The sequence below is a fragment of the Corvus moneduloides genome, chromosome Z, assembly GCF_009650955.1.
Source record: "Corvus moneduloides isolate bCorMon1 chromosome Z, bCorMon1.pri, whole genome shotgun sequence".
Lineage (NCBI taxonomy): Eukaryota > Metazoa > Chordata > Aves > Passeriformes > Corvidae > Corvus > Corvus moneduloides.
The window spans coordinates 43108158-43120944 of NC_045511.1; the positions used below are offsets into that span (position 1 = coordinate 43108158).

General features: G+C 36.0%; 2 protein-coding genes across 4 annotated transcripts in view; one reads left to right on the plus strand and one right to left on the minus strand.

Annotated features, from left to right (window-relative positions):
• The window catches only part of IFT74 (intraflagellar transport 74), a 36881-nt gene extending 24184 nt beyond the window's left edge, over positions 1-12697 (minus strand). For 2 of the 3 annotated variants that reach the window (XM_032097419.1, XM_032097417.1), the window contains exons 1-8: positions 12591-12697; positions 11928-12074; positions 11341-11476; positions 10778-10826; positions 9895-9993; positions 9667-9727; positions 9154-9213; positions 8134-8195 (exon numbers count right to left, since the gene is read on the minus strand). In XM_032097419.1, the coding sequence (XP_031953310.1) occupies positions 8134-8195; positions 9154-9213; positions 9667-9727; positions 9895-9993; positions 10778-10826; positions 11341-11476; positions 11928-12050 (590 nt within the window). In that variant the 5' untranslated portion in view covers positions 12051-12074; positions 12591-12697. Of the gene's footprint in view, positions 1-8133; positions 8196-9153; positions 9214-9666; positions 9728-9894; positions 9994-10777; positions 10827-11340; positions 11477-11927; positions 12075-12437; positions 12514-12590 lie in introns of those variants that run through there. The other variant, XM_032097418.1, reaches the window with a different exon arrangement.
• On the plus strand, positions 844-9286 carry LRRC19 (leucine rich repeat containing 19). Its single transcript, XM_032097420.1, has 5 exons — positions 844-978; positions 3387-3479; positions 4398-4908; positions 5109-5315; positions 6523-9286. Exons 1-5 carry the CDS (start codon positions 952-954, stop codon positions 6846-6848), a joined length of 1164 nt encoding a protein of 387 aa, XP_031953311.1. The 5' UTR covers positions 844-951; the 3' UTR covers positions 6849-9286.
• Positions 12698-12787: the final 90 nt, after the last annotated feature.

Genomic DNA, 12787 nt, shown 5'->3' on the forward strand with positions numbered 1-12787 from the left:
TCTTCTCTGGTAGAAACCTTCTGAGGGGAAGCTGCAACTTAGTGATTTTTCAAGAGGCAGTAAAAAAATCAGAAATGGCTGTCACAGAAACACAGTTTGTTACTGTGAGTAATTTGAGCACTATGGATGAAGCTGAATCAGGGATGAAGCTCGGAAAAGCTGCAGAATGTTTTGAGATATTATGCAAAAACAAAGTGCCAATAACAACAAAGACACAGTGAAGCAAAACAATTTCTACAGCCACATATTGGAGAGGAATGGAGATGGAAAGGAGATGAACTCTTCTGTAGTTTGGTGGTGTGCATTGGACAGAACGAGCACTAATGCAAGTAAAAATTTATAGGACACAGTGCCTGTATATCAATATAATCCCTTTTTTTCAGCCTGTACATAGACATTCACTCCAGAGCAAGTATGATTTGTTTTTGGAACTTCTTCCTTAAATACAGTTCTTATTACAGACATCCTTATGTATCGCCCTGCAGCTCCTCTGACGATGATGCTTCCAAGACACAAGCACTAACAGAGTTAACTAGCTACTAGGAAGCTTTACTTTGGTATGCAAATATCCTGACATTTTCTTCATTTGATGACTAATCAAATTAAAAATGAAAGTCTTTTTCCGTCTCCGGAATTTCTTTAATTGATTATAACTCAACTTGCTTGTAAATTACCTGTGGCATTTAAACTCACTGCTTCCTCTACAAACTGGAACTTGACACTTCAGCATATTACAGTTAGACTTTCCTATTGGCTGATGATCCAATTAAATCCCAAGACGATTATAAGAAGTTGCTCAACTTAGTCAATCTTTTGCTAAGGATTTTCTAGGGTTATTATTTTTTTACACTGCCTGGTTATTCATCAGGTACAAAGGTTGAAGAAAAACAAAGTGCTGTTTCACCATGTTATTTCTTGTCAGTGCACTGAAAAATCTACACATAGGTACATATGATACCTGTAAGAAGCAGCAGAAAGGTAAGACACTTAGCATGTCTAATTCAAAATGCAGGCAAAGATTTATTAGTATAACTTTGTTGCTAGACTGGAAGAAAACGTATCTCAAGGTATATTAAAACTTCAGAAATTAATATGAACCTTGGACATGCTGAGTTGTTAAGTAAATTCTACTTCATTAGAAAGCTGGGGAACAGACTCTGAAAATCAGACTGATTATATAAACTCAATAACCTTCCCAGAAAAACAAAAATCATTACATTGTTTTTAAATTATATGATTTTCAAAGTTGTCAGATGGAAATTTTTAAGAAAGCACTTCTAATTACAAGGAAATATCGAAGTACTACCAATGTATTGTCAATGTATTACTAGGCTGAGTTTCTTTCCAAAGCAGTTAGTTTAAACAGCGGTTTGTAAAATCTGTTTCTAGTAAAATGCTGGACTGCAACTAAAATTACAGATGCTTTCCTGTTCTTCTACTGATTATACAGGTTCACATACACAAAATGCAGGCAGTCACATTTGTAAGAAATCCCCTATCTTTTCAGTAGAAACTGAAGTAAGAGCTAGGAATTATGTTTCTGACTTAGACATATGTTCATACCTAAATTTTCAACTTGGTTGCTAGTAACTTACAGTTTAATATTAAGAACAATATTTAATATAGTTTCCGACTCTATTTAAGACAGTTCTTGTCTTGTAATCTGAAAACTACAATAATACCATTTATCTGTATTTATAAATTGCCAGGTTAAGACCTGCTCTGTTTCTGAACATCTAGGAAGCTGTATCTTTAAAGTCCAAATACACTACAAGATCCAGATTTTAAAATAGTAATTTCAGAAATTCTCAAAGTGCATCATGTTTTCCACTAACAATACACAAGCTGGCTAAAAAAATATGCAGGCCACCAGTACCACCACTGACAAGTGCAAAACCTAATACAGAACATAAAAAATTCCACATGGGCTGCTGCTGCTAGCACTCCTTGTCCCTGCCGCGGATAATGGCTAAATGGCAAAAGGTTTATGAACTCTTTTTGTATGCAATATAAGATTCTGACAGAAGTAGAAATACACAATGGATCAGAGCAGACTAAGGGGCATTTATCTTCCTCTTCTTTCCAAGAAGTTATGAAATTTCCAGGCTGATTCAGTTAGGTGAGTGAGGTCAATCCTCTGACATGCAAATATATAGAAGTTATCAAATAGACTTGACCAGTTTGTTCTATGACCTCATTTATATCATAATGATCAGCAAAGGCCTCCTGGCACTCATTTTAAGGACTGGTGGAGGTTTTGTAAATCTGATGGGCTGCCTATACTTACCATTGTTCGTGCAATTAAACTTCCTTATGTAATTTCCCCCACTCTTTTCTGTTAAATTCAGTGAATGCTCTGTACAGCTCACTTTAAACAAGTATCTTACACTTTTGGGTAACTTTTGGGTTTCTTTTACTCTGGAAGATATCTGGCAAGGAGATACTAAGATTAAATGCCTATCTTTTCAGATGCTTAAGAAAAACTGGAAAAATTAAAGATTCATTGACTTTTACACAACACTTTCATTCAAGTGTGGCATAAACAGGGACTAACTTGTCACAGACATGGTGTAACATTTCTGCTCAAAATGAATAGATAGTGCAAATAGTGCCTGATTCAAAGGCAATGACTGAGAGACCCCTTCTTTGAGAGATGTTAATACCACAGTAAATACTATTTGTAGGATCTTTCCTAACTTTCAAAAAACAAGGCTCAAATCTGTACAAAAACTCCATCACTAGAGACTGAACCATGTTTACTTAGTTCCAAAGATCAGAGCAACAACTATACCTTCCTAATAGAGAAATCCAGGTTTATGTCATTTTATAGGTTATATTATAGACAATAAAGAGATCGAAAGATTGATCTTCTAATTAAAAATTCACAGAAAATGCTTAGTAACTTGCATAAGAACATACAAGAAACCTGACTGGACAAACCAACAATTGTCTAGTACAGTACCTGCCTCTGTCAGAGGCAATGAGAGAAATTGTACAGGGAGAGCACGCAAGCATCAATACTTTCTGCAGTTTACTCCAGTCATAGTCTTTCAGTACCCATAATTGCTTGAACAGGGATACTAAAGAGTACAGCCCTGCCTATTTGTTTTATACATTTATGATGTTTTTCTCTATTAACTTGTCTAACCAATCCCTTTTCTATTTGCTGATACAGTCTGCACACTGGATTTTAGGTTTGGCTCAATTAAGTGAAAGCTGGTTCTGATACCCCCTGTTTCTCCACTTAATTTTACATTAGAAAGTATTTATGTAGAACAAAATTTATTAAACTATCATTGAAATAATTGTATCTATTAATACGTTAAACTACCGCTACAGAAGACACTGGTACTCTGGTCTTGATGTGCAAACATGCTTTTTACTAGGCTCCAAACATGAAACTCTATTGGCTTGTGATCTGGGCTGGAATGCTGTTTCTGAATCCAGTAACTGCTGACTGCAACATTACTTCCCAAACTGTAAGTTTTACATTGATCTGGACTACCCTTATTTTTGAAAGATACATTTGAAGCAGAAAGCACTTTAAAAACTGTTTCATAAACATATGTCCTGAAGAAAGAAATACAAAAATGCAAGTAAGAAGTAGTGTAATGGACAGTTAGCTGATGGCAGTCATTGTAAGTGGGTGAACAACACTGAAACATATTTGAGATGATTTTGTACCTCAAATTCTTCCAGACAACAGGAATGCCTCTTTACATATATAAATAAATGTACTCTTCTCAGAAAATAGAAATATTTCAAGGTATTGAGAGCAAACACTCAAATCTGAAAAGACTGCAGCTACGCTAAACTTCAACACAGAAAACCAAAATGAAGTGCTATAACAAATATATATATAATAAATGTTTTGTTGAAGGTCTGCTCTAAGGATGTTATTTTAAATTAAGAGTAAACATAGGTGTTTTTTAAAAAATACATTACAGAAGGCATATTTGAATTAATTTGCAGTCTTGAATAAACTTTCTCTATGACACCTTCTTTCCAGATTATGTAGGAAAGGAGTTCATTTTTTACCCAACAAATAATTAATTCCAAATATTAATTCCAAAACAGTATGCCAAACTGGTTACATTTTGGATGACCATCACCTAAAGACCCTTGCATCTAAGCACAGAGCTCAGCACTAAGTGCTCTGGAACATCAGGTCTCTACACACAAGGAGGATTCATTCTGCTGTTATCACCAGACCATGAGTTAATTAAGAAAGATATAAATAAAACTTCATGAAGAGCAATGTAACTTTTCTTTTAAAGTGACAGCATTACAAAATAGAAGATAAGTTTTCTCTTGCCTTCAACAGTCCTCACTGAGACACCTTTATTAGTAGACTTTTCCACTGTATGTAATTGTTGTCACTCTCTTTTTTTCAACAGGTTGCTTGTGAGGAGTCTGGAAAAAACCTCTTTAATATCCCCCTCAACCTTCTTCAAAATGTCACTAAATTAAGCCTCAAAAACAATAAAATCACTTTAGAAGATCATGACAAAGAGATTCTTGGACATTTTATTAACCTCACTGAACTTCATCTGAATGAAAACAACATTACTGTATTATGCAATAACAGCTTCTACAATCTGAAAAAACTCATAACTCTGGATATTAGCAACAACTCTATTAGCACTGTTCATAAAGAAGCATTTGCAGGATTAAAGCAACTCTCAGTGTTGAATCTATCCTATAACATGATTGCTCAGCTGGATTCAGATACATTTACTTTTCTAGAAAGCCTGACAGTTTTAAATCTACAGTATAACTTTCTGAAATATTTTCATATAAAATCATCTTTTAAACTGATTAAAATTGTTTTAGCTGGAAACCCATGGATCTGCTCCTGTGACCTCCTTGACTTACAGATATGGCTAACTGCCTCCAATGTGACATTGGGTAAGTTTTGGTAAGGGCAGCATTTCATATTTTTTTACATCAAATAGCTTAACTGTGCATTTTTTTCTGATGTGGATAAAATCCACCACCAATTTACCCATATTATGCAGTAATACAATAGCTATCCATGAGATTTTTTTAGATTAGAGTGCCAAAAAATTACCACTAACTCATAGCCTCTTCCCTGCTCACATTCACAGAAAATGAAAGCAACACTACATGTACATTGCCAAACACGGAAAAAATCTCCATCAAGATGGCAGCTATCCAACCTGCTGACTGCAAAACTGAAAAGACTCTTTTAGAAAACACTGTAACTTCCACTCCTGCTGTTAGTCTTAGAAGTAGTGCCTTAATAACAGTTCTGACTCCAAACAACATCACTGGAAACAATGGAACACGAGCAGGTAATACACAGATATTTCACTTTACTGCTTATGAGCTGTTTGATTTGCTGTTCCAAGACTCTATATTGTTTTGCATTCCTAGTACACTATGACTCTTCCATAAAAGCCAGGGCTACAGAACAAGCATATTTCCAGGTTCTTGTAGACAGTCACACACATTACAAGGAATGTTAAGGTTTACTGAGTAAGTGTTCAAAACAGATAAACCCCCCCATTCTTAAATGATACTAAAAAATGATGACGAAATTTCAAAGCCCTAAAATTCAGATAAATTGTCTAGATCTCTGCCTAACAGAACTAGGGAAGTAACTTTAAAAAAAATTTGCTTTTTCCAAACTAACTGCTTTCTACATGTAGCTGTGCTCCTAAAATGTGATAGCGTGAACTTACAGATTTTTCCCCCATCCTAAATGTGTTCAGTATAAAGGACATGAATGCACATTGCACATTCTCTGGAAATTTCAGTGATAGTCTCCTCACCTTTCTTCACCTTTCAATGTTAATCTTACGTGCAAGTTAAGTCTTCAATCCTGAAAAGCTTTACTTCTTCCTTCTGGCTAACGTAGGAAATACATCTACAGATATATACACAAATTATAAGCTACCACTGTGACATGTTTCTTTAGCTGTACCACCTTACAATTTGTTTTAGGGTAGTGGCCAGTACATAAAAACAGCTTCTAAATAAAGACTATTGGCAAATATAGTTTACTGAATTTTTTATTATTAAAGAAACACAACTGAAAGGATATGTCAAAGACATCTTATTTTAGGGTTCAGACATTATTACCAGATAAAAAGTAAAGCCTCGGAAATAAAATTTGAAACCAATTACTGATTATTTTTTTCCAAAGCCTAATCTTGGAATTTAACTTTCAGAAAAAAAATCTTTTATTTTTTTTTTTTAAATCTTTTATATGTCCCCAGAACTTTACCTTTGAAATAGACTTTGAAACAATTATTTTTTATAAATATGCAAGGTAGACTTATATTGCTATGAAATGAGATGCACATATATTACCAATCTCTGTGATGTTATTGACTCCATAACACAGCAACAACATTCTACAAAAGCTCTGGAGACAGTAATTCCCCTATCAATGTTTACTTTGTGAGTTCTCAATTTAACTATGAACAAAATCCTACAAGAGTTCTTGCTAGTATTCCTCATGAAGATAACTCTTCTTTTTTCCTGTTTTTTTTAAAGAGTTACCACTTGTTGGCAAAAGTTGGACCTTCCTAGCGGGTGTCCTAGGGTTTGTCCTAGGCACTACACTCCTGATTTTTACTGCTGTAAAATGCCCAGCATGGTATCATTACTTGATCAGCTACCGTCACCGTCGTCTGGAAGAAAATAACTCAGAGATGTTTGAACAGGAGTTCTCAGCTGACACGTGCTCTTCTCCTTCAGTATCGGGTACAAGCAGTGAAGAACCCATCGTAATATTTGAGAAAGTTCATGCATGCAGAGATGAAGAAGATGGATTTATTGAGGATAAATACATAGATATTTATGTAAATGAGGAGCATTAATGTCTTAAACAATGGATGCTGAACTGACATTTTAAAAACATTGTACTCTTATACTTCCATTTTATGCTGCCCTTGTACAAGACAGAATGAAGTTATGCAGTCTGTCTCCTTTCATCTTGCCAAATCCGCAACAAGATTTTGCTGCGTCAATCACGAAGTTAAAAAATTGGGTCATATGCATGCATTATTGACACAACAAATACTTCAAACCATGCAAAAAATACTCATAATCCACTTTTTTATAAAATCTATTTGGCTACTTATATTGGGGGGCCTAATGTATATTGTTTGACATGAACAAAGTAGCAGGTGATGTTGGCATAATCACAAATACTTTCATTGTGAGGAGGTCTAGAAGAGAAAAATAATTTCTCAAAAATGTTGAAGCTGACCACAGCCAGACTGGGGGCTGGCTTCAAATCAGTGCTGGAACAGCTCTGCAGTCTATTAGGCAAAACTAACACAATCAGAGAATGGAGCATTTGGGTATTTTTTTACCCAAATTAGCAGAGCAAGAAAGACCAACTGCTGTATTCCCAAAAACTTGTATGTACAGTGCAATGATAAATTACCATTACTGCATTGCTACCGAACCAAGTATTTTCTCTTCATATTTTCTTAACACTTAAAAATGCATTCCGGGTGCAGCAGACACATTTGCAAGCTGTTGAAAACTGCAGTATTAATGCAATGTGACATTATTAACTGGTAAATTGGTTGCTTCGGATGGCTTACTGGTACATAAAGCCTCATTGCTTTCACTGGCAATGAGCAGGATCATATAGCATTCTCCTGCACCCCTCTTGTGCCTAAATTAACTATCTCAAAAACTCACCCTCTCAGCCTATCACTACACAAGCCATTCTCACAAAATTCTTACTAATTCCTATTGCAAGCATGTCACAGTCCTCATCTTTCCCTCTACACAGCCTTACCTTACCAGAAAGGCAAAGGTCTAGTTCCCACTTCTGCTTGCTTTCTTCACTCTGCTACAACACAACAAAACTCCCAAAACTTGACACCAGATTGCCAAGAGACAGGACTCTCCATTGCCATCTAACTCTTCCTGAATGACATAGTAATTATCTTCAGGGGAGTAACAGGAGTTTAACACTAGGAACTCCAGCTGCAACCTGGCACTAACATATCATCTTGAAATTGTTCAGGCATCACTTCCAATATGCATTGCACTGTTAGGCTAACAGGTAACATTTCAACTTTCCCAAGCTGAGATAGGAGAAATTGAGTTATTCAAAGATGAAAAACATACACTTAATGTACTTACACTTGTCTTTCTGTGAAAACTTTATCCATACTCTGAGTGTCTCGGTCATTCTGAACCTTTAACTTAAAAAAAAAAAAAAAAAAAATTGGAGCACAACCAAGTTTGTAATAAATCATGGAACCATACAGGTTGGAAAACACCTCTAAGATCATCAGGTCCAACCTTTAATTCAGCACTGACAAGCTCACCATTAAACCATATCCCTAAATACGGCATGTACACATCTTTTGAATACTTCTAGAGAAATTGATTCACTCACTATTACTCTGGGATCTATTACTGAAACACTTAGCAAAATACCTTTAAAACTACACGGACAGGATGAAAGGCATTCTTCTCTTTATTACACAGACATTGTATCTTATTATTCAATCAAATGCAAGGGAAAAAAAGTTGTTTTGACCAAGAAATATTCAGGTAATTTTTCAAGTTATCAAAACAACCTTTACTGAAACTGGTTTCTTTTGCTTATGGACAAATTGATCATAAGAAATAAAATACGCCACTCACGCCTTAACACTTAAGAGTACATGTTAGAAAATAAAGAAGGAAAGCAAAGGAAGAACAAAACTCATTAATTTTGTGATGGCTATGTCAGAGACCTATTTACTATTTTTTACACTGGAGACATTTAAAAGGCTGAAGACAAAAGAGAACTTAATGTACAGAAGACCAGGCAGCTTTACAAGGCAGCGTAGTCTACCTAAATTTACCTCTCCTAAGACTAGTGTCCTGTGCTCCCAAAAAATAAAAAAGATATTTTAACGCTCATAATTTGGGTTGGGATAACACCCCTCTTAAATTTAAATCACAGAAAACTATCATGGGGCTGTTAACACAACACTTCAGGCAATTGTCTTACTGCTAACCTGTTGCCAACATTATGAATAATTTAACTGGAAAAAAATGGCTAAGTTTTAAGTCAGTGCTATGCTTTGTTAGATATGTCAGACATTCAAAGCACCAAGAAAGTGACACACCATTTCACTGCTAAAGTATAGCAAATATCGTAATTCTTACCATATTGTAATCACGGATCACTTCTGCCATATCTGTACTGGTGTTAAGTATATCCAGAACCTGAAACAAGACAGAATTCCAACCTGTTACTGCTCTCATTTTCTTTAAAAAAAAAAAAAAAAAAAAAAAAAAATCAGACAAAGGGTTCATGAAAGCACAGCAAATTTCAGCTATTGCAAATGGAAAAAACGTGATTTGGGAATCTGAATAGATTACATGTCATTTTCAGGAATAATCATCATCATATGTAGCTGTTCTAAGCACTGAAATATTACACAGCACAAATTTCTTAAATCCATATGCAGATGCTTCTCCTAATGTATAGTACACTTTTTGTTTTCCTCTGTTTCCATCTCTTTCCTTTCCAATAACTGAATAAAGGCGGTGCTAACCAGTATATTTTTACATAGAAATGTAAAAAAAAAAAGATTCCAAATGAGGCAAAAGCAGTACAAAGTTAAGTAAGAGAATAAACGGGATAGCATTCAGTATCAAAATTTGACAGCAGCATACCATGTTGTAGTCTGCTAGTTGACCTTGAAAATCTTTGATTTCACCAGCTAAAGCCTCTGCCCTAAATATGAAACAAAAAGTCAAACTTCAAATTATAAGATTTGTATATGTAAAAATAAAATAATAAAAAAAAAAAATTATTCACTGATTCCTTGAAGCCTGCCCAATACTTGAAAATAGTCTTTTGACTTAGAAAGTTAGCACTGCATTAACTGCAATACATCTCACCGTTTTTCATAGGACAAATAGACAGATTTCTCTTGCTTGTACATTTCTACTTCTTCCTGCAGCTTGTTAATTTCTGTTGTAAGTTCATTTGTTTTACTTCTGAAAAAAAATAAACAAAAAAGAATCATCAACATTTGGATGTACAACTAAAGCACAGGCAGAACAGAAAATATATTTTACATTAGGAGATTTGAAATTAGTATCTCTCACACTGCACTTCGTTTCAACTCAGCATTTCTAAGAAGAGGCAAGTGTGGAAAAAAGCAAAATTGTTGTATCAGATAAAGTCCTAAGTAGTTGCTGGAAAACCTTGGTATGAAATAAAATGTTTTAATTAGCTTTTTGTCTCTGCTGGTAAAACAGATGTGGACAGAAAAAACCCACAGTATAAATTCACAAAATGTGGGTATCATCCATACTTAAAATGACATCTTTTAGGACTAGTTATTCAAAACTGTAATATGATCAACTGATAAAATCCTGCATGCAATAGTTTGCACAAGGTCTTGTGTTTGTCATTGCTAGCTGAATGCATAATCCAAGTAAGCCACCTGAAATGTACAATAAAAAACCTTTAGTTTGCAATGCTACTTCTGACAAATGGAGCTATCAGACCTAACAAACATTAGAGGTGGAAGCTCAGAATCACTGACCCCCCCTTTACTAATGCTGTGTGAGAGCATTTAATTTATCAAGCCTAACTACAAAACCTCAAGGGAATCTACTTCCTTTCTTCCTACAGAATATCTACATACAAAATAACTTTCACTCTTACAGCAGCACTCTTCTAACAGCTCACTATAAGTGAACACCACCTATTGCACGCTGTTGTCAAGCTTCAACTCTGTGTCTGAAAAGGAACAGACGTGTTGTTAAGACGTACCTCAGCACACCAAGGTAGTATGTTTTATCCATTATCTGTCTCTGAGGACCTGATAAAAGAGAACAATATGATATTTTGTTAAAAAACCCCTAAGTTAGATGAACTGTAAATTAGGAAAACAATCTGCAAAATTTACAGTCAAAAAAATTACAACTAATATAATCCAGTGTTCTTAAATAGATATTATCTCATTAAAAAAAAGGAAGATATTTTTAGACTGCTGCGAAGAGAAACATTACTAATACAAATATATGAATAGTTACTACATAATAGAGTGTTTCAAGTATTCTGCAGTGATGGAAGAAGACACAATAATCTTGTTCTATTCTTTTGAATTATTTTTAAAGACAGCTCAGTTACAGAAAAATGTTTATCTTCTTTGGTTGTCAAGAGCAATGACAATACGAGGAACGCTTTAATTTTCTCTTTCTTTTTGCTGCTCTTTTTAATCACAGCTCTTCACTCTGAAATTTATACAGTGATGAAAAGCTTTCCTATAACAACCTAAATATTCTTTCAAAATGTTTGCAGACAGCTTGATGGCTATTTTCAGTACAAAATACCTTTCATTGCAGTTTTTATTCCACTTAATCCCTGCTGAGTCACTGGACGGTCTGCAACTTTAACCTGAGATGATAAGACTCCTCCAGGAGTCAAAGAACCACCACGAGAACCAGGTCTTGCTGTACTAGGAGGCATCTATTAAAAAAAAAAAAAAATCTACCAAATCTGAGTTATTACTTTATTATCCTGAAGCAATTGCCAAAGCAATTAAAAACTTCAGTTAGTCTCTATACTCTTTCTGTAGGAATCTTTCAGCATTTACATCTCTTCAGGGAAGCAAAGCCTCAGTCGAATGTCAGTTGTAGAAAGCAAGGGATTACCTTTGAGCAACTGTTCATTGTTACATCTATCTGCAACGTTAATGCTATTCAGGTCTCCCAGGTGAACTCTGGATGCTGCACCTCCCTGACCCCCTCCAAACAAGGTTAGCAAAACTTTATATAAAATTGAAATATTAAATTCTTCCTAAAAAAGAACTTCTCCTCACTCATGGTACTAAAAAAACAAGAAAAGATTAGCAAAAAAAAAAGGACAAAAATCTAAATATATCAAAATCAATGATAATCAGTGACATTTTCTAACATACCGCTGTTCCTATTCTGCCTGCTGACGGAGTCCTTGATGAAGAGGCAGGCCTTGATGAAGAGGTCAGCCCTACTCCTGCTCTTGAAGAAGAACGAGCTGTGGGAGGTCTGTTACTGCTGGCCATATTCGTTTGCTTTTTAACTTCTCTCTGGCAAGAAGAGAAATCATCCTTTGATTTGCACAAGGTCCTTGAACTATGAGAAACCGACTCTTTAAAAAATAACTCTCACTAAAATAAGTTGAGGGGAGTTGGTTTTGTTTTTTTGTTATCCGCAAAGCACTTCCTTACTGGATGGTACAAGACAGCGGCAGGGCTCAGGAAGGACCACGTATCGTCCAGGAGTAAGCTGGGGCAGCAGTCTCTTTTCAGTGCTTAGTGAGCCCTCAGCTTATTCTTGTGGCACTTATTATTTCAGTATCTGAATGCAAATCTTTAATGAAACAAACTGGAAGCGAGCAACTGCTGCAAATACTCATTTCGGTTATCTACAAACGGTACGTAAGCCCTCACCCGTCACTACAACGATCCTAAACTGCGCTATCTCTGACAAACCCCGGCAGCTTTCGCCACCCCCGCAAGGAGCCCGTCCCAGCCGGAGAGGAGAGGAGAGGAGAGGAGAGGAGAGGCAGTTCCCCGACCGCCCAGCGAGCCCCGTCCCCTCACCACGGCCCTCGACCGCCATCAGCCGCCAGGCAGCGCCGCCGTATCGCGGCAACCACCCGCAGGGATATCGCGATGGCCACAAATCTCGCTGCAGACTGTCCCCTCTACCGAAGACTACGACTCCCAGAGGGCTTCGCGAGAGAAGAGCCGGAACACGACAACCTGCGGAGCGCGGTGCCTGCCGGGATAAGAAGTCT

Excerpts from the sequence above, each read along its gene's own strand:
- LRRC19 (XM_032097420.1), top strand. The coding sequence starts at position 952 with ATGATACCTGTAAGAAGCAGCAGAAAG. Across the intron at positions 979-3,386 it reads CTGTAAGAAGCAGCAGAAAG|GCTCCAAACATGAAACTCTA; the intron begins GTAAGACACTTA and ends GCTTTTTACTAG. Across the intron at positions 5,316-6,522 it reads AAACAATGGAACACGAGCAG|AGTTACCACTTGTTGGCAAA; the intron begins GTAATACACAGA and ends TTTTTTTTAAAG.